Source organism: Ochlerotatus camptorhynchus, unplaced genomic scaffold (genome assembly GCF_037179485.1).
Source record: "Ochlerotatus camptorhynchus isolate MF236.1 unplaced genomic scaffold, CSIRO-AGI_Acam_v1.1 ptg000077l, whole genome shotgun sequence".
In the NCBI taxonomy this organism is placed as follows: Eukaryota; Metazoa; Arthropoda; class Insecta; order Diptera; family Culicidae; genus Ochlerotatus; species Ochlerotatus camptorhynchus.
Genome location: NW_027040567.1, coordinates 7,225,186 through 7,252,001, shown reverse-complemented (window position 1 = coordinate 7,252,001; position 26,816 = coordinate 7,225,186). Strand labels below are relative to the sequence as shown.

The window sequence follows — 26,816 nt, the reverse complement described above, 5'->3', positions numbered from 1 at the left end:
AAAATTTAAACAGGTTATTCAATGTCCATTAAAACTGTAAAAAATATAGGCTGAAAAAAAAAGAAAAATTGTTACCAGTTGGCTGGAAATGAACACAAAATTAATCAAAGTAACCATGTACCTTGAGCTTTTCATATAGTGACAGATTGAGAACGATCTAAATTTTTCATCCACAAGTATTGCAAGACTTGAAATTTACAGACAATCTCAAAATACTTTCAACTTGCGAAGTGATGGATTCCCAAGTGAATACACCTGCTGAATAAAAAATATCAAGTAAACTATTTTTTTAGAATCGATGTTTAATAGATATTTTTTTGCAGTTTGAGATCCATGAAAAAAGTTACAGTAGCTTTATGGCACCAGTGACCAGCAAATTTAATATTTTCATTCAAGGTTGTGTGGAAATTCAAGCTATCGGGCGAGCTACTGGGTTACATTGCTGCCCTGTACCTTATAATGCAGTCGAGTGATCAAATCAGAAAGTGAGCAGATTAGAAATCAATTAATAACTAATTTCCTCAATGTTCAATTAAAAAGTGGTCTTTAGAAAAAAATGTAGCTGAGAAAATTTCCTATGAGTACACAAGGCTAACTTATTGGTAGATCATTATGGCGAAATTTAAAGACGAGGTGAACAAAATAATCACTTTTCCCATAGTAATGCCTTTATAAATTTTAGATGGCTAATGCAGAAAGAGATCGCAACCCAATAAGCTCAAATTTTGGGAGAATTATCTGGACCTGATTAAAAATCGATTGAGCTTAGTGAAGCAAAGCCGATATTTTGAACCACCCTAATAAGCATGTTCTCAATGCAGTAAGACTAATCAACAGAATGCTTGCTAGCTTACACTAAACATGTCTAAGCGCTAATCTCAGTGGTCTAACCATAGAGGTAACTCTAAGACCACTGGATCCCGAAGAAAATCTTTATTATTTTTGGCTCACTCAGTACCAGAACAACGGTCCCAAGCAGTCCCAAGCTATTTCACTCACCCCTGCATGTTCTGCATGAATCCACACACCCCTGATGTTATCTGTCAAACTTTCATAGCGAATCAAAACAAACATAGTGTAGTAATAGAATTTCAACTAGAATAGGGTACGTTAATCGTTTGCTTGGGACCAATAGGCTACTAAAGTGGTGAGCCAATTTAAAATCGTTAGTTTCGTATTGATTGTTGGTCTAACTGTACTTCGCACTAATAGCATAGTTCTTCTTGTCGAAGAGTACAGCCACAAATGATGATTTGGTCAGCAAAGATTAGACTCTTGGTGAATAGTTACAAGTATCTACTATTAGCTGGTTGTATTGAGAACTAAAACTATAAATAAATCTGGAAAACTTTGAGATTAGGGCGTAATTTCTTTTGTAAACACACACTTCATTCGCCGATTTATCGTGAATTAAAGTTCAATCTAAAAAAACTAACAACACAGACAGGAAGAGGAATGATTCATTTGGTATAGTATAGTTCGCTAGATTGTGCTTTGGTTCGTGAGAAATCGTTGAATGACGTGTTTGTTTACAAAAGCAATTACGCCCAAATCTCAAAGTTCTCTGGAAATTGAATTTTATGTGAAGGATGCGAAAAATATCGGAGAACGAGAAGAAAACAAACAGACACTCTCGCGTGATCATCGCCTACCTTTACTCGCAGGAAAAAAAGAACAAAGCTGAGGGGATATTTGGTTGGTTCGAATCACGAGTACGTGTGAAATGATGTGAGATGGAGAGACTAAAGATCTTTCGAGATACGAAATGAAAATTTCTCTCGCTCTACGCTTTCATGAACTTTTTATCATCTCTCGTTCGCGAACTTTTTGTGAGAAGTTCCTTTGGGATTTATCTCTGCAATGAGCTGTGATAGAACTTTTGTTGAAAATGATTTTTCCAACACTGCTTCTGCGCATCTGCATTTTTCAGAAAATAGTTAATATGTGCGATTTTCACTAAGGTGAAAGTGGAAATTAAGTGAATTTACTTAGGAAAGGTTGTATCATGCTGGTGATAATAGAGAATTGGTTGTATAGGACGCCAATATTCAATAAATGTTCATTTTGGCCTTTTTTAAGCATACATATTGATACTCACAATTTTCGACGGAAAACGCACCGGAACTTGATTTACTCAACTCGCACCCTACTATAAAATGGTGCTAGATGGTCTTCAAAGTGATAACAAGATAACAAATCATCTTTATTTTGAGTAATTGAGCAATTTACTTCTGTTTACATCATGTTTACGATGCAGCATTGATGGAGCCGTGAAATGAAATTAATATATCTTATGAAAGTTCACTTGGAAAAGTCAAAGATGCACATCAGTTTGATCGTAAAAACGTTTTCTTCTTCAATTCGAATGTTATTTTGGAAGGATTTCACGCAGGCTTGATGAAAATTATGATTTAATGCTAATTTTCACGAATTTTATATGCAGTCTGTCAACATTATCATCATCGTGCAGTGGCGACATCTGCGTTGAGCTTTTGCGGCAATCTTACAATTCTATCAACGTATACCAGTTTTGGTCATCACGCTAACTTCTGCTTACTCACCAGGTGAGTCGATCGTACTCACTTTCGTCCGATGTATCGAGTTGTCAAAAATTGAGTTAACGAGAAATGTCAAACTGAGTAAAAGCCACTCAGTCAGCAAAATCCTGGACTTGGAAAAAAATGCCAGTCATGTCGCAGGAAACCTCATAGAAAATGTAACTCAAAACCGGCTGAAATGCCTTCAGGTAAGTACGAATTGCTTAGGGAAACGGTGTTGAACCGTTTTTTGCTCCGGTAGAATGAATCCGAAGAAGGCAATTTCCATCTCCTTGAATAAAAATCAAAACAAAAACTCTCCCCGCAACTGATAATACCGGCGAGTGGATTTGACTCAGTCTGTGAGAACGAAGTTTACTCAAAAGTGAGTCAACATAAGGCTACTCAATTTTGAGTAGCCATACTTGCCGCTGAGATGAGTACATTCGACTCAATTTTGAGTTGACCAGAATAAGCGTGATGTTCAATATATCACCATGAATATCCTTGACTGATACATTTTATATTTGTTTATTATGAGCGGTGGTACAAATGGCACTCATTTGTGATGCATGGGGCCTCGCTTTGCTCAGTCGGTAAAGGCGCAGCTACAAAGCAAGACCATGATGGAGGTGGCTGGGTTCGATTCCCGGTCCGGTCTAGGAATTTTTCGGGTTGGAAAATTTAACGACTTCCCTGGGCATAGAGTATGATTGGACTTGCTTGCCACACAATTATACTAATGCAAAAATGGAACAGGCATCGAAAGCTCTCAATTAATAACTGTGGAAGTGCATCTAGAACACTAAGTTGAGAGCACGCAATAAGCTAATATGCGATATTCAATAAGCTTGAAATGCGAAGAAGAAGAAGAAGAAGAAGAATAAGAAGAAGAAGAAGAAGAAGAAGTGATGCATAATCACATTTGAAAACTTATTTCCAGCAAAAGAAAAACGCACTAAACAAACAAAACAAATTCCTAATAAAAGTCTCAGCTTCTGTAAATAGGGTAGAGCGCTACTTCTTTGTAATCGCCAATTTTCGTTCTATCGATCAGAATAGATCAATAATATCAATGATTTCACCGTGCACATATCAATACTAGATTTGTTCCAACGCGTTAGTTCATTAGCTACAACATTAATAGGATTTAGCGGTACCGTAGGACGAAGAAAATCTAATGGTGTTTCAATGCGTTTGGACGGAATTGTAGGACGAATTTAGAATCAAGAAGCAATATTAGATTTTAAACAATATCTCAACAATTTGTGACTCTTTTTCAAATCAAACGGTACGTATGAAAAGGTGAATAAATTTAGAAGTCATCTATGACTAAAATATTTCATTTTTTGTGAAGAGCTTTGAGTGTGTTGGTTTATTTCTTTAAATTCCGTTATAATTGCTTATCTTTTGACAGATACGCGTATTTCGTCTACTACTTGCAGACTTTATCAGTGCCAAGTACTCAACACCACTTGGCACTGATGAAGTCTGCAAGTAGTAGACGAAATACCCGTATCTGTCAAAATATAAGCAATTATAACGGAATTTAAAGGAAATAAACCAACACAATCATAGCTTTTTGAAGAGTTAATTTTTTGTTCAAACCCGTTCAAAAAGAGGTAGAATGCGGGTTGTGCTTAGAAGGACGGAAATTAGATCAAAAACCCTATCTTCTAAGGGTTCTTATTTCTGCAAAATTCATCTGTTTTGTTTTATTCAACACAGTTGATGTGTTGACAGATCGAGGGAAAAGCAACTAATGAAAAAATGCATGATGCTCCGGTTGCAAACCAATTCTTGGGAATGTGCCTGATAGAGGGTGCTAGTGTGCATACAAAATACGCTTGACGATATTTTTGAAGAATTTTCTTCCAGGATTTCCACCATTACCGACAAAGTAGGCTCTCTGCTGTCGAGAGAAGATATGACTAGTTTCTGAGATTGATCATGCGATCTTCTTCTTCGTCATTTTATTTTATAAGTAAAGTTGAGTTGTTTTGTTTAAATTTTGTTCAATAGTATTGCATTTAATGAATTAATAAGCAGGAAAATTCTTTCAAAATTGAATACCATCACACCTATTTTTAGAAACAAATGAGACTTTATTTGCAGTTTTTTTTCTTCGGTGATTTCATTTTTCTTCAGATTCCGTCGGGTTCAAATTCACTAAGTCTAATGTGTGTGTGTGTATGTTTTCCCCCATGTGATATTGTTTAATTTTCATCGAACGTGAATGAGTGTATTCCTCTGTGTGTGTGTGTGTGTGTGTGTTTTGTGAACATTGGGGATAGACGCTACAACTTGACAAAGAGTTATCTATTTACAATGGAATCCCTACGTTTGATTTTTTGTTTTACTTACCCATCCTGTTTTACAATCGCAACAAAAAATGTATGTACCAGCATAAGATTCACAGCTAATGCGTCCTATAAGTCGAATATTTAGCATTTAGTGTTATTTTCTGCTTTTGAGAATTACTTAGACTTGGGATTTCTGACTGATAAGTTTCAACGGTGATCTAATCACGCTTACGGAAAATTGAGAATTTGCAAACTTTTTTTTTTTATTTGCTTTAGTGTACAAACTATGCCAACTTAGGTTTCAATAAATAAATAATTAACAATGGTTTTCTGTTCTTGTAATATAATTAACTGCGCTACCGATAGCTTTTGCTTGTTTTTATTTCTACACTGTGATCTTAGAAAAAATTCGAATGAATGGTAATCTTGTGTGTCTACAGGGTTTAAAACTAGAAGAACGTGTGTCAATCTTTGGAGTCACTGCGTGTATTTCTATGGTTTCTAGCCTCACTATTTGTGTGTGTGGGTGTATTGAGAAATTATTCTACACTGTGCTATCGAATCAATCAATGGGAGCTGTTTGCTAGGTTAATTACTGTTTTTTTTTGTTTGGTTTGCTACTACTATGTATTGACTGCGAACATGGCTATTGTTGTATCTGTGTATTTCTGTTGAAAGAGTTGAGTGAATATCTATTTGGTAAACAGAAAAGCACGTGCTCAAACAAATACCGTAACCGAAGCGAGAATGAACTTGGATTCGGCGCAGTACGCTTCGAAGCACGTGCTTCGATTTCAGTACACTAGGGTTGCCCTGATTATAAACCTATTGACTCGAAAACGAGAGGAAACGATTGACGGGGTTGTGAAGCGGTGCTCTTGGGAGTAAACGGGCTAACATTCTAAAATGAGTGTTTCTTTGTCGTAATTTAACTTCACATCTACGTATTTTTTTTTATTTTCAATCGAATTTCTTATTTCTCCTATCCTCTCCACTAGTTTTGATCATTTTGAAGAGGATGTTACCCACCTTCATTATCATATATTGCACTTTTCATTTGGATATTCGTCAACTAAAGTTCTAAAATACAGGTGAAAGTCATGTTTTGGCTAGTATTTATTCAAGGAACCGAAATCAGCTATATGTCTATTTCCTGTTTTAGTCTTATGGTGTAGAAATTAAAGATATATTAGCCTGACTTCTTCCTCTAATGCAAGAAATGGTTGGCTCATCTTAACTCCTCCATAATCGTCGTATGAATTGGGTTTGTTTTAATTTGACTAGCATAGATACTTCTTCTTAGGTTTCAGTGGTTTAGTCCGTCATTTTGCAACGGCCGCCGTCCCATTTGATGTACTGTTACTGCTCTGGGACTGTTGGGGCGTTGTGGAACGTGACGACAGAGCAGCTCGAGCGCTCGCTGCATGCTTCTGGAAGGCGTTCTCCGCTCGGGATGTTCCGCAGACCTTGGAAAGTAAAACCTTTGTTGAATTAATCTGCAGATAGGTGGTCAAATACAACCTAATTACCTGATGATGTTGATCCCAGTCTTTGTGCTGACAGAAAGATCCACAATACCGGGCTAGGTTGCATCCCGAACACGTCTCGTTAGCTTTTCGACCACAATTCCAGCACGCCTGTAAGTAGACAACAACTGAAATTAGAGAGCTACGCTCTGTATTACACCCAACGGACGATATTACAAGAGTACTAACGTTCTGGCTTCCACTGGTTGGTCCTTCCGAGTCTGGATCCGTGCTGGTCCGGTGGATATCGGAGAACATCTTCTCCATTTTCAGCCGCTCCTGGGCGAACATCTCGATCGTTCTCGCCTCGGCAGCGGCCACCGCCCTCTGAATTTCGATCACCGCTTGTCGTTTGACCTGCCATTGAGGAAGAAAAGCAATAAGTCACCTATCTCCCCCAAAACCTTCTCATTCCAACTCACCTGATTAACGGACTCCTCAGCGCTTCGCCGAAATTCGGCAATTTTCTCCTCCGTCTGTCGTTTGATGTCCGCTATCGAGTTGTCCTGATGATCCCGGGCGGCGTGCGTTTCGATGCCTCTTTGCTGCAGAATCGAAATGGCCCGTTTGGTTTTCTCAACCATTGCCGATATGCACGTCAGCATAGTGTGGATGTTTTTCCATTCTTCCTCTCCGCTGGTACCTCCAACAGTACCTATGCCGCCAGCTACACTGCCAGTGCTGCCAGGTGCAGCTCCAATTATACTGCTGCTACCACCACCGCCACCGCCGCCGCCTCCACTACCACCGCCCGGAGGAATTCTCGATGCTCGGTGACTATCGTTGGAGGGTATCCGCAGGTCACGCTCGTCACGGTGAATGGAATGCTGTAAAAATGTAAAATTTGGATGTTCAACAGGGAATCGTGGTAAGTGAAGTATACAAATGGGGAAATATGACAAAGAAGCCTAACTAGTTAACTAACACTGATCTTCTAAGAAGTTCGCTGAGCTTCTTCAATTCTTTTATTTAATTAAATCTTCAACATAAAGTTGTACAGATATTTTCTAGGCTATGTGTCGAATTCTATGCCTGTAAGTAGATTTACTAATGTTAAAATCATATACATCAAACGTTTCATTAAACACACGACAGCACAAAGTCCACGGTTCGTTGAATCCATAGTTGGTCCGATGGGTAGGTTGCAACAGAAGCGTGTAACTACGTAGAACTCTTTGAGGAGCATTGATGTAGATTTGGCTCACAAGAGAGTTGCAATCCACGTCACCGTTAAGCAATCCAAACAGGAAGAGTCGCTGAAGTAGTTTCCTCGTTGCTGCCAACGTGTCCAGGTCAATCAGCCTGCACCGTTCTTCGTAAGGCGGCAAATTTACCGAATCGTTCCAGGGCAGAACACGTGAAGCGTATCTTAAGAAGTTTCGCTGAATGGCTTCGATTCGGTTAGCTTGAATAGCGTGAAAGGGTGCCCACACAACAACAGCATACTCTAGAAGACTGCAGACGAGAGCACAGTATAGTGATTTCAGCGCGTAGATGTCCTGGAATGCGTTTGTGTTTCGTTTCAAGAAACCTAATGTGGCGAATGCTTTAGCAGTTATCATGGAGATGTGCTCATTGAATCTGACTTTAGAGTCGATGATAACACCCAAATTCTTAACTGAAGAAACGAAGAGCAAACTACTGAGTCCTATCCTATAGTCATGTCGTAAGGGCTCGCGTGAACGGCTGAAAGATATTGCGCAGCATTTTGTGACATTAACCTGCATACCGTTCAATGTACACCAGCGCAAAAGGGAATCAATATCCTTCTAGAGTGCGCAACAGTCAAGTCTTGACTTAATTGTACGAAAGATCTTTAAGTCACCGGCGAACATAAGTTTCGAAGAACACAGTCGACTACACAGATCGTTCACGAACAGGATGAAAATTAAAGGCCCCAGACCTTGGGGAACACCAGAGGGTAGCTCGAAACTAGGCGAATTAACACCGTTAATGCTCCCTATGTGGAACCCTATCGAACGCCTTACTGAAGTCCACGTAGATCGCATCAACTTGTCGTCGTTTTTCAATGGAGTTGATCAGCGAGTTGACAAACACCATTAAGTTGGTTGTTGTAGAGCGTTTCCTCACGAAGCCGTGCTGATGTTCGGTAATTATTGACCTAACCTAACCACTTGATATACGACCTCATATACGATCTTCTCCAGAGCTTTTGGGAGGCAGCTTAGAATCGAAATTCCGCGATAATTTTCAACGTTGTGGATGTTTCCAGCTTTGTGAATAGGTGTGATCGACGCAACCTTAATGAACGATGGTGGCAAACAGTCTGGACCAGGGCCTGGGCTTTTACGGGTTAAATTACCTTACTTGCACGTTTTGAAGGGATCAAAGATGGCTTCTTGCAGGGATTGCGATGCCCTTTGGAGCACTGTTCATTCTTTTAACATAGAAGACTAACATTGAGTAGTTCATCAATTCTTTTTTTTTTATTATTTCTTGATTTGTTTTCCGTCGATCTTGTTTTCCGTACTGAGTACCAATGCTACCGACGCCAGGGAGGCAGTACTCTGGACTCTACCTATCGACCCATCAAAACTTACGGACCGGGCCAGCGGCTTTACCAAAGATGAATACTAAGATGAAACTGTCGGAAGAAAAACTTTATATTTTAGTGTCTTCTTTCACGGTCCCTTTGATCCAATGAGAACCCCCCGTATTCAAGGTAATTTTGTGGTTTTGCTGCCCTCTCGCAAGAGATGAAATTTTGCGCTCATTTTTATCAAAACAATCACACCAAAATCAGAGATGCCCCAATTTTTAAATTACTCCATTAACAACTTATCGATTATTTTTTGTTCGCTGTGCTGGCATTTTTCCACCAATGAGAGTGCAGCACATGTTTGAAACGATCGGTGATGATCCTGTGGAGATGTTAATGCTTATATCGGTATGATCTAACCGATTATAAATAGTTTACTTTTCGGTTCGTTAATCGATTAAACGATTATTCGAATGAAAATCGGACATCACTAGTTGAATGTGAAACGTCATTTCAAATATAAGGCCGTTCATAAATAATGATACAATTCGAAAGGGACCGGGGCTAATCACAAATTACTTCTCCATGGTAACTAAAATAAACACGAGTGTTCACCGGTTGGCTTTACTTCTCTTGCGAAGTCAGGCGTGATCAGAGATTTTATGCCTCAGAAAATCTCGGTGGCGCCGACTGGGATTGAACCCAGGACTTTTGGGATGAGAGGCAATCACGCATACCACTACACCACCGGCGCTGCTAGTTGAACTTACCGGAAGGATTCTATATTAAAATGAATGAACGGTGCTCCAAAAGGTGATGTTAATATATAGGGTGTCCCAGAATGTCTAAGCACGATATTAAAAAATGATAATATGACTCTGTTTACAGCAAATTCGATTTGTATTTCATATTCATGTTCTCTAAAGTATTCTCTTTCAGTTCAAAGTAGAAAGTATTCTCTTTCAGTTCAAAGTGTGGAAAACCTAAAAAATCTGCCTGGAAAATTGACGAAAATTTTATTCAGTCTCGGAGTAGTACCAATAGACTGAGTGAATCCAATCTTTACTTTTCTCAAATTCGGGAATTTTTCCCTGAAAAATCCTGGAAAAACCTGGGAAAACATTAGACAAATTTTACTCATCGCTGAGTTCCTGCACTTTTGGCGATTATGAGTGAACTAAACTCAAATTTGGGTCGTTCTCATTCACCGTATAAAAATCGCCTTATCCGCGTAAATTTTGATCAGATTCAAATTGGACGCTGACGCCCCATTTATGAATTTTAGGCACAAGAAATCAGTATGAATTTCATTGTTATGCCTTATGAAAAATAATGTTGACAAACAAATAAATTAAACGTAGCAGACTGGAACCGAATCATGGACGTTGAGATTAAGGGACCGTGTATTGACAACTCGTCTTTCGACGCTTGTAAAAATGAAATTGTTAAAGGTAAATAAGAGCTACCTCATGTTTGATGATAAACATTCATAAGTCACGTGTCGTTCATAAGTCGAGCCTTATGCAATTCTTAAGATTATTTGCCTCAGTGTAGTCGAGCAGTTTTAAGGCAGTTTTCTAGCAGTGATTCTAAGATACTTTTTCTTGGAATACAACAAGTTTCAAAGCATTCGAAATACCAAGAGGTAGGAAATGTAGCTACTCGAATTTGGGGCGTCCTTCTACTAGAAATTTTAAGAAAAAGCGGCAACCCTCTTTTCTCGTAGTTCTAGAAGAAATCTCGATGGACATTTCAAAAGGTGCTATCTGCTTTGATCGATTCTCTTCATCGACTTTTTCTTTTGATAATCACTGCTATGCAAAGGAGGTTCATATCTAGTGTCCAAAACGTCAAGCACATCCGGGAAAGGTTTAACAGCTGAGTTATTAACGAAAGAGAAAGTCGATTAGGGGAATCGATCAATGCAGATAGGACCTTCTGAAATGTTCATCTAGAAATATTCTCATAATATTTCTCAGTGGTAAAGTTAGAATCGTAGGATACGCATTTTGATCTGCTCGATTGATAAGATGCATTGATCATTTTAATTCGAGCAGCTCAAACTGACGCTGAATACCGGTTTTGTGTAGAAACTTGTCTGCAATTGCACTAATTACAAGATATGTAGGTACCTGCCGTATTACCCTCAATTTTAATCTCGAATTTTGCTTTAAAACCCCAATTTCAGCGTATTAAACTAGAATCAGAGATCTTCAAAAAGTACGCAGCCAAAACAAAATCTACTCTCACTGCTCTCATGCACACACACATGCAACAAAATGTAACTTTAATGTCAATATTTCAAACGGGCGAAATTGCTTTTGTAAGCAAATCCTTTGGTCATCGATTTCTCACGAATAAGAGCTCACACATGGCAATTTAAAACACCACCAGGTAGAGAAATGTTTTCTCGACCAGCGGGCATAGCTAATTTGCAAGAGTGAGTTTTGATTTGCGAGAAATCGGCAATTGGATTCATTGCTTACAAAAGCACTTTCGCCCTAATGAAATGTTGGAACTGATTTTTATGTTTGTTTTGCGATCGTTGCGTTAATAGAGCAGTGTACGGTCCCTTACCTCACTTTTTGGTTCCAATCAGTCTGAGTAAAAGAGATGTCAACGAATGGGAGCCAAAACAAACCACCCAAAACTGTCAAAATTTACGGGTGAGAGAAGAGTGCAGCAAATCTTCGTGCACTAATCTATTGGGAGGATTTACGCAGGTGTGGAAGTTGCCTTCCTGCACATTCGATTGCCGTCAATGGATGGCAATCGATGACGGTCGGTGATTGGCACTAGATTGCGGAACAGAGACCGACGTTAAATAAAGGAAATAAGAAGAAGAATTGGGAGGATTTGAACTGTTCAGGATTTGAAACGTTGCGAATTGAGATTAAATGTTTAGATACTGCTTCGAATGTTCCAGACATTCCCGACGGAGATTCCAGTAGTTCAGGTAAGTGGTGATATTTTAATCGTACAACGGCAAATGCTTTGTAGCTGTTTGCATTGCATGTTTGTGCATTGCATTGCATTTTGTTTGCAGCTCCTGGACAACGAACAGGAAGAACTTGACATCGCTGATCTTCCCGAAGGAATTTTTCTAATGTATTCTCAAGCCTGCGAATTCGCTATTAGAATAGTTTGTTATGGTCAGGCATTCTCGAATTACGCACACCGACTTTCCACGCAGCAATCGGTCGTATAACTTCCGAGCCCTCGGTTTGACAGATGTGGATGGTTTTTTACATCGCTTTGGCTTCTTCTACTTCTTATACGTGTTTAGACCCATTCTTGCCTTGGCCCGCTGGACATTACTCTTCGTTCGAGGATCCCAATTTTTTAGCCACGTCTTGAACCGAAGTCCTGTTTTACGAATGAAAGCTTGCACGAATTTCTGATCCAGATTTTGTTCAACAGGGTTCGGTTTACGTCCAGATTTTTACTAGCCCTGGAATGTTGCTTCCTCGTCTAGCTTCCGAATCGCGTTTCGAACAGCTCCGATGGTTACACCTTCCAATTTCGATAATTGACGTAAGAGAAATGCTGGGGATAGTCCACCATTTGTGCACGATCTGTTTGCGCTTTCACGGCAATGAAAAGAATAGCGATGCACGGAATTGTTGGCCGAAATGTAAACAATGCTTCACAGTGATAATCAGCTGTTTAAACGTTATCTGAAACAAACAGGGGTGTTCCAAAATCGTGCATAGACATTCTGGGACAGCCTATATGTTTATAGATTACCCTGAAAGCATTTTAACCAGGAAGACATTGTATTTCAAAATATATATTTCCTCCTCATTTACTTGTCCTCTGTGCATTTTAATCGTCATGTCAGACAACTTTACTATGTTTGGACACTTTCTGTTTGGAAAGGAAACTAGCAAATGCCGTAGATCCATATACGATCATTGAAAGCATGGAGTACCTACTATCAAATTTGTATTGCAATCAGTTGTGTGAATGTCGATAGCCACTTACCAGTCCCTCGGAATGTGGATGAAGCCCTCCGTTCTGGTACTCGAACAGTGCGGGATGTGTGGGATAGAGCTGTGGCGTTCCGGTTGCCAGCAGCAGCGACGGATGGGGCCGTTTGGTCGGTGGCAGTACGTAGTCGGCCCATTCCGGCGGTCCCGCTTGGTGAGTATCGTATAAGCTGTTCGGTTGAAAAAAAAAAACAAAAAGAGCACAATCGTGATCAAAGTCCCCGGAAAGGGATTTATTCGAGAAAGCTTACTTATCGGACGCTCGCCGCTTCAGTCCCAGCCCGTTGACACTGGGTGCCGGGATAGGCGTCGATGAACCGAATCCTTCGTGCGACAGGAAGATATCGGCTGTGTCGGCGAGATTCTGGACGTACTCCATCACACTGGTCTCATTCGAACGGACATACTGCGATGGGGTCTGAAAGGGGAAATTGAAAGGAGAAGGAGAAAAGCATTGTAGATCCGGGTGAACATTTCGAATCCAATCATTCGGAAGGAACGCACTATTCCCCATTCGACCGACTGCTGAGCTGAGCTGAGCTGAGCTGGGAAAAACTATAAACAGCCAACAGCTGGTACACAATAATGATGAAGTGCTGTCAAAGCTAATCCGAACCGTTCCGGAAGCAGAGTAGAGAAGGAGGTTGGCGGACGTCGTCAAAATAGCAGAGCACAAAACGCACACACACAAACACACTCACATGTTGAAACAAAAGCTTCACCCGTTTGGATTGGAACAGAGAACGGCACTTAAAAACAGCACATGCACCCCATTCCAGGCTCCAAGCAGACTCGGACTCCCATTCCAAAAATCGCGTTCGACGACGACGCTTGGGAAAAACGATTTCCATTCAACAGACTGGACCAAGAGAGCCCGGGAAAAGAAAAATCACCATACCCGATCGCTTTTTATTTCTTGTGCAGTGTGCCACCAGCCGAAAGTGCGGAGGGCAAAACTTTCAAATCCGGGTTTTCTGCTGCCGTACCAACTGAACGGCGATGTTTGGTTCCGTTTTCTTGTCGTTCACCGCGTGCACAGCACCGGCTGCTGCAGAAAACAAGAACGAAACAGTTCATCATTCGGATTTCAACGCCATCAGCATCCGTTTCGTCAAACCGGTAGTTTTGGAGTTTTTGGGGATTTGAAATATGTGGGGAACTGCACTACCTACAGTGCCGTTGAAAAGAATCTGCAGAACACAGCATCCATGCTGGTCTGCAGGGCAAGATTCAGAATCATTCATCGTTTTGCAGGAGTCACATCAATACCTAGTCACACAAGAAAGGGTTTCGCAAAATTCCTGTTTCAGGCTGGCAAAAGTCCGAGCGAAAGGGTTTCCCTTCCACCGTTTAAGCTCTGTTTGTTCTGCTCTGCCACAGTAGCACGTGCTGTAGGTTGCTGTTCTGAAAGCGGGGGTGACACATGCACCTAGGCTTTATGGCGAGGTTGATGACGAAGACGACGACGACGACGACGGGAAACATGGTCTCCGAGAAAAACTATCATCATTTCTTTCGCTCTATAAGCAGCTCTAAGCAGCGAACAACAACTGCTGCTGCAACCTCGTATCCGTACTACGAACATCCGCTAACACGAGCAACCTGCTGACATCGTTTTCCCGACATCCCAACTTGGATGCGGGGGAACAATGCACAGTGGGGCAGGAATTAAATCTAGCAGGGGAAAAAATAATAACGCTTTGGGATTGCATCCAATTGAGTTGACATCTTCAGTGAAGTTTCTTGAATTTATTAGGATTACAATTTGGTTGATAAAAATAGTTCAAGTTGGTCGTAAAGATAACGCAGCGATACAAACTATTTTGATGCTTTTAAATATTAAAAAATGCTCAATTATGATCAAACTTGAGATTTCGATTAGGAAAACTGTGCAGCACAACGTAGTTCAAGACCGCAACTTGATTGGACTTCTGTGCAAAAAGTTAACCACCATTTACTTTTGGCTTCTACACCACCCATACCTAAAGGCCTGTGTATGAGCTTGTGTATGAGAAGTTCAAAGTTAATGACATTTAGCGCAAATGTCTAATTCGACAAAGTTGTTCTGCATAATTTTTCCCATCTAAAGATTTTACTCGAAAAAAATGCAACACTTTCTTTTGTGTATAACTTTTTATTGCATGGGTATAATTGATGAAATTTTGAGTAAAACTAGTCTATAAAAATGTTTACATGTACAAAATCTCGTCACAATCTGTCAAGTGGTTACCGAGATGGCTTCCAAGCAAGAAGTGCTACGACAAAAATTATGGGAGCGGTCGTGGAAAATCCAGGCCAGTCCTACAGGTGGATCGCGCAACAGTTTAGAATCGACAATTCGACCGTGTCGCGTGTGGTAAAATCGTTCAAGAAGACCTCGTGAACGCAAGGAAGGTGAGGGATTACTTCAAGCGCAATCCGAACCTTTCGATTCGGGACGTGGCCGAGAAGGTCAGTTCTTCCGTCTAGTTCGTCCAGCAGACAATGAAGCGGTCTGTCTTTAAGGTAAAAAAAAGTGCCTAACCGCACCGATAAACAGAATACGGTGGCAACATCCCGGGCCAGGAAGCTGTACCGCGAGTGATTGGTGCAGCCGAAATGCATCAAAATGGACGACGAAACGTACATTAAAGCGGACGCCAAGCAGAACCCCAGACTGGAGGTTTTCGTCGGCAAGTCTCGCCTGGATGTTCCGGAGAAGCTCCGGAAGAAGAAGTTCGACAAACTTGCCAAGAAGTACTTAGAGTGGCAGGCAATTTGTAAGTGCGGCAAATTTAGCAATTTAGTAAGCCGTTCATAACGACCGGCACCATCAACGACCAAATATATAAAGAAGAATGCCTCCAAAAGCACCTGCTGTCCTTCCTTCGGTCCCACGAAGGTGACACTCTGTTTTGGCCGGATCTGACATCGTGTGATGGAGTGGTACGAAATCAACGATGTTTTTGTGCCGAAGGAGGCAAATCCGTCAAAACTCGCCAGAACTTCGTCCAATAGAAAAATTCTGGGTGCTTATGAAGGGCAAGCTCCGGAAAACAGGGAAGGTCTTAAAAAACGACAAAGATTTGAAGAATGAGTGGATGAAAGTGTGTAAGAAATATGGCGCAAGTGTTTCACAGGATTTTATCGTAGGGTGCGACACATCTAAATCTAAATTTATGATCGTCAAAAAATCTCACGATAGCGAATCTACGAAAAATCTGTTTTTATCTCTTGCATCTAAATCCATCTACTAGCATCGCTCTCCACCTTTTTCAGGAAATCTTCAAAATCTTCATCAATCTTCCTTCTATCTAATAAGTGTGCGCGCATCTCACAACAACAAAGCAAAATTTTCCTTTATCTAAGATAGAGTCACTCCCTTCGGATTTGATGGATAGCGTTAAGTTCAAGGTGCGGGCATTTAGCCTAGAAGAGGAGGTTAAACGAACTTTGCAGAAACATATAATGTTGGCCTAAATGCCCCTAATTTGGGCCCATACATAAATTCAGCAATCGACTACATTTTCAATAACGCGTTCATCTAGATAAAATTGGTAAATAGCAGATTTTTAGCGATGGGCCCAATATTAGATCCATAGGCCCACATTAGAGCCATTGTGTGTATTTGTTCCCTGAGAGTATAAATTCAGCAATCGACTAAATTTTGTTACCGTTTGGGAACTTTGCCCTAAGTTAAAAGCTCGAGCAGAGCGATAGCAGTGCTATAAAGAGCGAACACTCAACCGAACGAGACAGCAATCCACTAGTATACTGCTGTTCGGTGCGCTCATGGCTGAGAACCATGATAGTTTATAATCAGTAATGATTGATCTAATGTTTGCGTAGAATCAGGGTTATTTTTTTTTTTTTCCTCTGTTCGGGACATAAAACCACTGCGACCAGTAATTTGATCTATTGTAGTATATCCCGTGTCCTTAGTTTAGTGCATGTCGTATTACTCCATCACTATTGAGAAATGATGAAGTATTCGGTTTTGATACAGTTGTCATTCTTGCCTTTATCGCAAGGAATCGATTCTAATTGAAAGGTCCCGCTATTTATACCCTTCGGAGTGTTGAAACACCCTCCAAAGGCGCGCCCCTTTGTCAGTCAAAATTGGATTCCTTAGCAAAAAAAACAAGACATGACACCGATAATGACCATGCATCAGAACCCTTTACCACTTCAAACCCTTTAACCACTTCAAACTAGGAAACAACGAATAGAAGATTAGGAATCACATAGGTGAAGACTAACTAACTCATTTTTTCCTTGTTTCAAGATCATCCTCGGTCCACGCAACCCGAGGACTTATCACTATCAACAAGGCATAAAAAGTAACAAGGACTAAGATGTGTTCCTTTGATTACTGTAAAATCCTGTTCCCCTAGTTTGAAGTAGTCAAGACTAGGAGTCGGTGGTAGATCTTACATCCCGTAACGTACCACGAAAAGGTGATCTACCCACGTTACGGGGCATCAGGGTTACTTCCACTCACTTGCTATACAAAAATGTTTTACGGAATAATGAAACCATGAAATAGTATAATGCTAATTAGTACTTGTAAGTTACAAGAAGAGGTCACCTACACTTAGCATACAGAAAACAACACCTACCACCGGATCATGGAGGAGAAAGGAAATTTGGAATGGGGCTAATGGATCAAGAAGGAAAGGAACATTTTGGGAAAAGGAAAATATATGGTCTGCTACCGGTCCGAAGAATAGCACTAGTTCTTTTCCACGCCAACCTTTGAGAGAACAAGTTCACCAAGTTGAAGAACAAAGTTTAATAAATAGGGAACAGTCGAATACGGGTGGAAATACAAAGCTGCCTAATACTTTGAAACCGTAGAATCATACCCATTGAGTTTTATCTCAAAGCCGGGTGTCTGTGAAATCAGCTCGAGAAGGCACTGGGCCAGGTAGTGCTCGATCGACCGGCTATACGTGCCAACGAGCCGACGTTCAACCTTGGTAGGAAACCTGGTACCGCGAGGAGTTCACAGCGACAGAAACTCGTACCATCTGATACCACTGTCCGTGGCAAGCGTGCCATTCATCGCACTCATCGAGCAGTCGCCTGCGTCCAGCGCAAGTGACGCCGACGCCGCCGACGTGCAGCAATATCAGCGATCATTCGATCGCACTAGTAGCCACCCCGTCCGATTCCCCGCAGCAGAGCTCCACGTGCCGGCCGGCCCTTACACACACACACACACACACACACACACACACACAAACACACACACACACACACACACACACACACACACACACACACACACACACACACACACACACACACACACACACACACACACACACAGACACACACACACACACACACACACACACACACACACACACACACACACACACACACACACACACACACACACACACACACACACACACACACACACACACACACACACACACACACACACACACACACACACACACACACACACACACACACACACACACACACACACACACACACACACACACACACACACACACACACACACACACACACACACACACACACACACACACACACACACACACACACACACACACACACACACACACACACACACACACACACACACACACACTCACACACACACACACACACACACACACACACACACACACACACACACACACACACACACACACACACACACACACACACACACACACACACACACCCTTAGAATTTGTAAGTAGGTTTTAATTACTAAACGTTAATTAGTGAAAGATTAGGTGACCGTGTTTGCATTTGCTGATCAGTGTCCCCTATTTGTCCAGAGCCGACCTTGAGAGCTCCGTCTCTCAAGCTCGAGCTGGTGGATAGCCCACCCCGTCTGGTCCCCGTGGCTTTAGACTAGGGAACTGGGGCATTGTAGTCTTAGAGAGAGAGAGAGCACACGCAGTGAGTAACAATTTTCAATAGCGACCAAAAATAAGGGACCTCCCTTAGCTCAGTCGGTAAAGGCACAGCTACAAAGCAAGACCATGCTGGAGGTGGCTGGGTTCGATTCCCGGTCCGGTCTAGGAATTTTTTGGGTTGGAAAATTTCTCGATTTCCCTGGGCAATAGAGTATGATTGTACTTGCCACACAGTTATACCAATGCAACAATCACAGTGTTACAGAATGCAGATTTAGGTGGAATGATATGTTTTGAGCCTGAAACTGCAACTTTAGACTAAAAGTCTTTTCTACAAAGTTGTTCCTTATAGTTAGGCCCTCATTTTTATGACAATGAATTGTAGGGTGGTTCCTATTATCATTAAAATAAAAAATCTAACTTTTTTGTTTGAATAAATTAAGGTATATATTCTTCGGCAAAGTTATAGCTGAGCTAATTTCAAGCAACTTTGTTGAAAATAACTTTTTTCTATCTCTTAAATTGGCCGATTTAGAGCTATTTTCTTGAAATAAGTTAGAGTGGCTCTTAAAAAAACAGTTTTTTTGCTCTATTTTTCTTATTTCGAATTTCTCAGCAAAGGTGTCTTGAGATAACTTTTAGATCTTAAAAAGGCGCAAATTTTTGCTGCACAAAGCTTGTCAATATCTTTCGCCGATCAAGAGTTATTGACGTTTTTATAGTAAACATATGCACTTTTCAAATGTTAATATCTCTGGTTGGGGCAAACAAAAAAAAAAAAGTTTTTTTGCAGCATTCGAAAGGGCGTATGTTATTCTCAATAATATGAGAAAATTGGAGGTATGTTATTTTTTAAACTCGTATAAAATCAATTTGAATTTATTCATATTTTTTACTATATTTGAGTATATCTTTTTTATTAGAAGAGATACAGGCAACAAATCCAGCTATAAAACATTTGTCTTAAAGAGTTTTAAAAGTCTCTAGAAGATAACTATCATGAGAATTTTCAAATAACAAAGTTATTGGCAAAAGATGGATTTCATAGGACCACTCTAATGACAAATTTATATAAAATGTGCTAGTACATTTGTTTCAATATTTGGATATTTATAGTCTTCGAAGAAGTTTTTGTTCTTAAAAATTCCCTTCTTTTGGTCTTTGCAAACATCAGGGTGGTCCTCAAAGTAGGGAATTTTTAAGGGGTTAGTGGATTTTACTATTTTTCGAGGGGTGAATCGATTAGCTTGGGACCGAAGATAGTACTAAAGCTGAGCCAACAAGTTGAGCACGTTTCTTCGGGACCTTCTGGTCTTAGAGTTACCTCTATGGTAACTAAAAAACTAACTTTTTGTAATCACAAGATAATATGTTTATGTCTTTGGCATAGTAATAGAACTTTGTATTTCATGAATCTTTGCCCAATACACCAAGTTTCTACATCATAAGTCCAGCGAGATATAAATGGAGTCGTTTTAAAATGCAATAGAGTTCGGTCGGAAAGATGTGCAATATGTGTACGCTGGTAAAATCGGCAAGCGTGAAGCAAGGTGCACGGTAGCCCAAAAATGTGAAAGTTTTATGGATTCTGTTCCCGTCTTACGTAAAGACCAAATCAAAACAACGAACGTCTCGTAAAAGTAGAATTTAATGAAAGCATAAGCGCTTTTTCGTAGCTTTTTTGTCTCTAGGTTAAAAAGATCATCGGTAGTAGAGGCTTATCCTTGTGTAGAGGGCACCACCGTGGAGTTTGAGTTTGAATAAATCACAGGTCCTATTATATTATTTTTATATATTCAATGATAAATATTTAAAACAGGATCAAAACACAACTGGAAGAAGCAACGTAACATCATTTGATTTTCTCTAGTGTATGTTTAACGTTTATATGACGAACATATGGCTTGGTACGTGGTACATCTTTACTACGATGGAAGTGATTCGTATATTTTTTTCTTTCTTTTCCGGTTTTGGTTCAAATAGCTAAATCTATTGATCTAGACTGCCCATCGATAGTGGAATAGCGTAGGATCCACATTATAAAGATTCCCTATTTCCAGCTTTTCTACAGGCTGGAGTTGTTGTTTGAACCATTTAGTGTATCAATTTAATTTATCTGTATAAAAATTATTCACAAGCATTCTTCCAGGTTAATTCAAGAATAGTTTGATGATGATAAATCTTCCTAATACTCACATTACAGTTATGACCCGATCCTGTCAGCCTGTCCGCGCATCAGACTGTTATTTTTCAGTAACTCCACATAATTGTGATTTCATATCTTTTTCCTTCAAGATGGATGTTTAAGATACATACACATACTTTGCTAGATGACAAAATGGGGTCATTGCTGTATAATTATTCACTTTTTTCAGCCTTCATTCAAACTGGATCTATTGATTAAGTTTTCTTCCAGCTCTTCGATAACGGAACATCATTAGATTTATACTGTAATAAATCACTATTACAGCTTTTACCCTGGTTTTGTTTGTGGATTTGATCATGCTCTAAGTTTATTTTCAGCTTTTCGATGATGGAACGTCTTCTGATTTATATTATAATGATCCACCATTTTGTTTAGGCTTCAGGCAAATCCAAATATAATGCATGATAACACTAATTCATTTAAAATCATGGTCGCATCACTTATCAAGGTGAATCCTGATCCAACGAACCCAACTTACTAACAATATCTCCTTTCCTGCGTCTTTTGTTGGGGTGCAGAGGTAAACACGGCCCACAAACAACAAAGGTCACTGTAATATTCATTCCCTACTCCCACCTGATTTGCAAGGACGTGTTCGGCGCCGTTATTGATCTACAAAATATGGAGTCACTGAATCTTGTACAATGAGAATGGATGCTCACTCCTAGCCCCATTCAGTTGATTCATTGTACAATTTCACAGATCCTGATCACAACCATTGATATGTGCAGTCAGTCTAAGCTAAGTAAGCTAAACCAAGCTAAGGTAAGCATAAGTATAGCGAGATATAAATGGATTTTTGTCAGGACTACCTTAAAATCAGTGTTTGAATTTTAGGGCATTATAAATCTTAACTATTCAATTCGACACGTTCTAGAATGTTTTCAATATCATCAAAATACACATATTTCCGTAGGCAGCAATATGGCAAACCGCTTCATTTGCTATGTCAAGTGGTCATAGATTTTTACCCCTACAAAGGTTTGAGCTGGACGATTTATCTTTATGATAATTAGGTATGAAATCTTGATCAGATTAGCAAACAAATTTGAAGTGGTTACAGTTACAGATGTAAATTCCCTTAGAAATTTTCAGTTGCTTCACAGCGATATAATTATGAAAAAGCTTAGGCGTTGTTCACCTTTTTGTACTCCTCAAAATTCATAAGCATTCTCAGCGACCAAGAGTTCATGAATAATCAAAAAAGCTTTCTAATACACTACCAACCCCGCAATCTGATGCTATCATAATTTTCAGCATAATCAGGAATGCCCACGAAGTCTGGAACGCGCAATAATTGGTCAACTTCAAATTGGTGTTTGTCTGTTAAAAATGCGTTTTCGTTTTTACTACACAACACGTGTAGTGTAAGCAGCAATAAGCGCGAATCATTGACAGCTCATCATCATTTCTTTGTAAACAAAAGTGCAACCGATAGCTACACCCTGAAATTTTTCGGTGTTCGGCGGGGTAGCACCGGTGTAGCTACACCGCAAAATCGAAACCGACATGAAATGCTGCATTTGGAAGTTGAGTGTATATACAATGGTTGCTATGATGAGTTTTCACCGTTTGCTCTCCAGTTTTCAAAATGACGTCCAAGCAAGAGGAGCAGCGTGTTGAAATTTTGCTCGCGCAGAAAAGAATCCGACGTTCTCACATGCCAAGTTGGCAAAATTGCTGGATGTGGCCAAATCGACCGTGACAAACGTTTTAAAAGTGTTCGGGGAGCGTCTGTCGACCACAGGAAGCCTGGAAGCGGTGGCAATCGTAATACGGACGTGGCAGCGACGACGAAGAAGGTGGCGTCGCTGGCAAGCTCAATGTCTCCCATACTACTGTGCAGCGCGCCAAGAAACGAGCCGGGTTGTCGACATTTAAGAAGGTGAAGGTGGCGAACCGAGATTACAAACAAAAGACGTCGGCAAAGCAGCGGTTCCGAAAGCTGTATACGAATCTGCTCACAAAGTTCGACTGTGTCGTCATGGACGACGAAACTTATATGAAGGCGGATTTCAAGCAGCTTGGGAAAAAGGTAATCGAGTGGTACGATGCGAACAACGTGGTTGTGGTACCCAAAAACCACAACCCTCCCAACAGCCCAGAACTCCACCCTATCGAACGGTATTGGGCCTTGGTCAAACGGAATCTCAAAAAAAAAATAATAAATCCATGGAAAACAGGCAGAAGTTTAAATCTAACTGGCGTTCGGCGGCGAATAAGATCGATGTGCCACTGTGCAAAATTTAATCGAAGGGGTTAAGCGGAGGGCACGACAGTTCGGATTTGGCAAACCAAAAGAATAAACGAACATTTTTCCTTTAAATATATGAATGGAACTACCAAAAGAAAAATAAGAAGATTTTTGTGATATGAATTTTGACTGAAAGAAACGATTTTTTTGTCGACCAATTTTTGCACGTTCCAGTCTTTAATTCAAGGTATCGTCCAAATAAGCTTCAAAATTAAATTTTTTTTTTATCAAATGTTAAATTCGTTTTTACAGTCAATTATTAAAGCTATCTATAAAAAAAAAACCGTTAGAGATAGCTTGGTCAAGATATATAGGTTGTCGATTCATAAAAAAATATCACTGGATAACTGTTCAAAACATCACAAATGTAGTTTCTTTTGAATTCTGTAAGTGTTGCTGAACGCTAAGCTGAATGTTAAGCTTTCTCATAAAGATTTACTCAGTATTAAGACAGATCTAAATCTGAGTGTTAATAAGGACAGTATGTAACAGATAATTATCTTTTTATTTAACAGATGCTGAAATTGGTTTAACGTATGAGACATAACGGCCGTCAAACTATCCAGCCCGACTTTAAATAAGCCAAGAGCAACATGATGTCCGAGCTTGAAGATTTCTTTGATGTGAAATATTGTAAAATATCAAATATGAGCGATTTTTGCAAGAGTGCAGGAAAAGGCATAGAACTTATTCAAAGCAGTCACACTGGGGACAAAATCGAAACAATGTGTTAAAATTCAATAACTTCGGTGCTCGCTGGAACAAGAGACTAAAAAATAGTCATTCTTATAGAAAAATTCTCAGGAATCGATTGGAGGGGGTTTCATCTTGGGCACGATAGGGTAAGTTGGGGTTTTTCACAGTTTCGCCCAAAAATCTCATATTTTGCATGATTTGAATGCTGTATCTCAAGATACCGATGATATAGACGGATGATTTCTTCGGCCAAGTTGATCAGGAGGTCAAGGATTGTTGGATGATGGACAGAACAATTTGGAATTCTTCCACTAGGTGGCGCTAGTGAGCATTCGAAGTGTATATGTTTGTGCTGCTGTATCTCAAGATCCTGACTATTTAGACGGATGATTTCTTCGACAAAGTTGATCAGGAGTTCAAGGACTGTTGGATGATGGACAGAACAATTCGGAATTCCTCCGCTAGGTGGCGCTAGTGATTATTGAAAGTGACTATTTAGACGGATGATTTCTTCGGCAAGTTGATCAGGAGGTCAAGGACTGTTGGATGATGGACAGAACAATTCGGAATTCCTCCGCTAGGTGGTGCTAGTGATTATTGAAAGTGACTATTTAGACGGATGATTTCTTCGACAAGTTGATCAGGAGGTCAAGGACTGTTGGATGATGGACAGAATAATTCGAAATTTTTCCGCTAGGTGGCGCTAGTGATTATTGAAAGTGACTATTTAGACGGATGGTTTCTTCGGCAAGTTGATCAGGAGGTCAAGGACTATTGGATGATGGACAGAACAATTCGGAATTCCTCCGCTAGGTGGTGCTAGTGATTATTGAAAGTGACTATTTAGACGGATGATTTCTTCGGCAAGTTGATCAGGAGGTCAAGGACTGTTGGATGATGGACATAACAATTCGAAATGATTCCGCTAGGCGACACTAGTGAGCATTCGAAGTGAATATGTTTGCGCTGCTGTATCTTAAGATCCTGACTATTTAGACGGATGATTTCTTCGGCAAAGTTGATCAAAAGGTCAAGGACTATTGGATGATGAACAGAACAATTCGGAATTCCCCCAAATTCCGAATTGTTCTATCCATCATCCAACAGTCCTTGATTTCCTGATCAACTTGGCCGAAGAAATCATCCGTATTTATCATCGGTATCTTGAGATACAGCATTCAAATCATGCAAAATAGGAGATTTTAGGGCAAAACAGTGAAAAACTCCAACTTACCCTATTGTGTTCAAGATGAAACCCACTCCAATCGATTCCTGAGACTTTTTTTTCTATAAGAATGACTATTTTTTAGTCTCTTGTTCCAGCGAGCACCGAAGTTATTGAATTTTAACACATTGTTTCGATTTTGTCCCCAGTGTGAGTGGTTTCGTATAATAGTACTCATTTGAAGTAAACTCCAGCTCCAAGTTTTTTTAACACTTTCAATAAATATTTACGTAAAGATTGATAAAAATTGATGAATCAGATGGAATTGATAATAATAGTAAATTCATCGAGTAAAACCACTGCCAAATTATTTTATTATTAAAAACATTATCAAATCATGACAAAGTCACGACATCTCACGGTACCGAAGAAGAAATCTGACTGTACTATTTAAACTTAGTACTTTGACTATGTTAGTCCCCTTTTTAATCATTTTCAGTTGTATTTGTTTTGATCCTTAATAGTCCCTAAACGCCTTCATAAACGGTCATGTAAACTTCAAAACACTTCTTCTTAAAAATCCAAGATGAAATATTTTAAAACCATCACATATTTGATTGTTAGGATCAATACTTACTTCCTGCGATTAACAAAATAAGGTACCGTAAAACGGGGTAACATTGATAGTTTTTTTTAAGTATATTCTATATATTTTTTACATCAATTACTGTTTCTCAAATTTTATTTTTTTTAAACAAGTACTGAAGATCCTAGAGTAATATGTTTAACGAAAATAATTTCATTTGCACTATTTTTTTAGTCTTGTGACCGAACATCAGTATTTTGATTTGGGGTTACTTCGATAATGCTCGATGAATGTCGAAAACATGCCGAAAAATCAAACAATTTAGTTCAATACATATGAAACTTTGAATGAGTATATAATCAGAAAACATCATAAGCAATAAGAACACAACCTGGGGGCAAGACAGCTCTCGATCATGAGTAAAACCGACGTTAATTTTGAGTAACTCTGAGTAACTCACCCTGCAACACTTTTTCAATGATACATTGGCGATTGCTGGCAAAGCGCTAAAGTTGAAGTGGTTTTCTTTCGCTGGCGAAGCTGACCAAAGCTGACCTAATCTGGCCTAGAATCAGCAGCTACTTAATATACCACAATCAGCAGTCAAGGACCAATTCTATTGACCACGAAGGAAGTTTAAAGCTCAGGTTGTACCTCAGGTATCCGAAAAGGAGCATTGCCCTTTTGGAACGGGTCACTCCCGTCACTCCTGTATCGTCCTAGGCCGTGTCAGTCCTCACAAACGAGGGAAGGCACCTGAAAGGCATCCAAGCCACACACGAACGACAAGCTCCGTAAAACCGTCGTGCAGTCAAACCACCACAGTAGCATTTCGGTTGTCCACAATTCAATTTGTTAAACGAGCGATTCGATCTGTCAAATGGGCGAACAGATGCTTCAAACGAAATATGCTGTCAGACGATATTTCTTTGATCAGAAAATCGAGACTACTTTGATCATTTTTGAGTAAATATGAGTAACTCAAATTTACTCGCTGCAAATATATTTACTCTGAGTGCAGCTGTCTTGCCCCCAGAACACAACATTTAATTTATGATAGCTATATCAGAAATACAATTCATAAGTGATGGTTTGAGTGCTTTTTCAAACAGGCAAAAGCAAGAAAATTGTTTTTTTTTTTTCAATATGGTTGGCACACATGTAGCACAAAC

General features: G+C 39.9%; 1 protein-coding gene across 5 annotated transcripts in view; it reads right to left on the bottom strand.

The window, feature by feature from the left end:
* Window positions 1–4,680: 4,680 nt before the first annotated feature.
* nvy (nervy) overlaps window positions 4,681–26,816 on the bottom strand; it is a 322,382-nt gene continuing 300,246 nt past the window's right edge. For 3 of the 5 annotated variants that reach the window (XM_065217533.1, XM_065217534.1, XM_065217535.1), the window contains 6 exons: window positions 13,107–13,273; window positions 12,851–13,025; window positions 6,789–7,193; window positions 6,544–6,723; window positions 6,370–6,477; window positions 4,681–6,306 (listed from right to left, as the gene is read on the bottom strand). In XM_065217533.1, coding sequence (XP_065073605.1) covers window positions 6,163–6,306; window positions 6,370–6,477; window positions 6,544–6,723; window positions 6,789–7,193; window positions 12,851–13,025; window positions 13,107–13,273 — 1,179 coding nt within the window. In that variant the 3' untranslated portion in view covers window positions 4,681–6,162. Of the gene's footprint in view, window positions 6,307–6,369; window positions 6,495–6,543; window positions 6,724–6,788; window positions 7,194–12,850; window positions 13,026–13,106; window positions 13,274–26,816 lie in introns of all 5 variants that reach the window. The other 2 variants (XM_065217536.1, XR_010517434.1) reach the window with 2 other exon arrangements.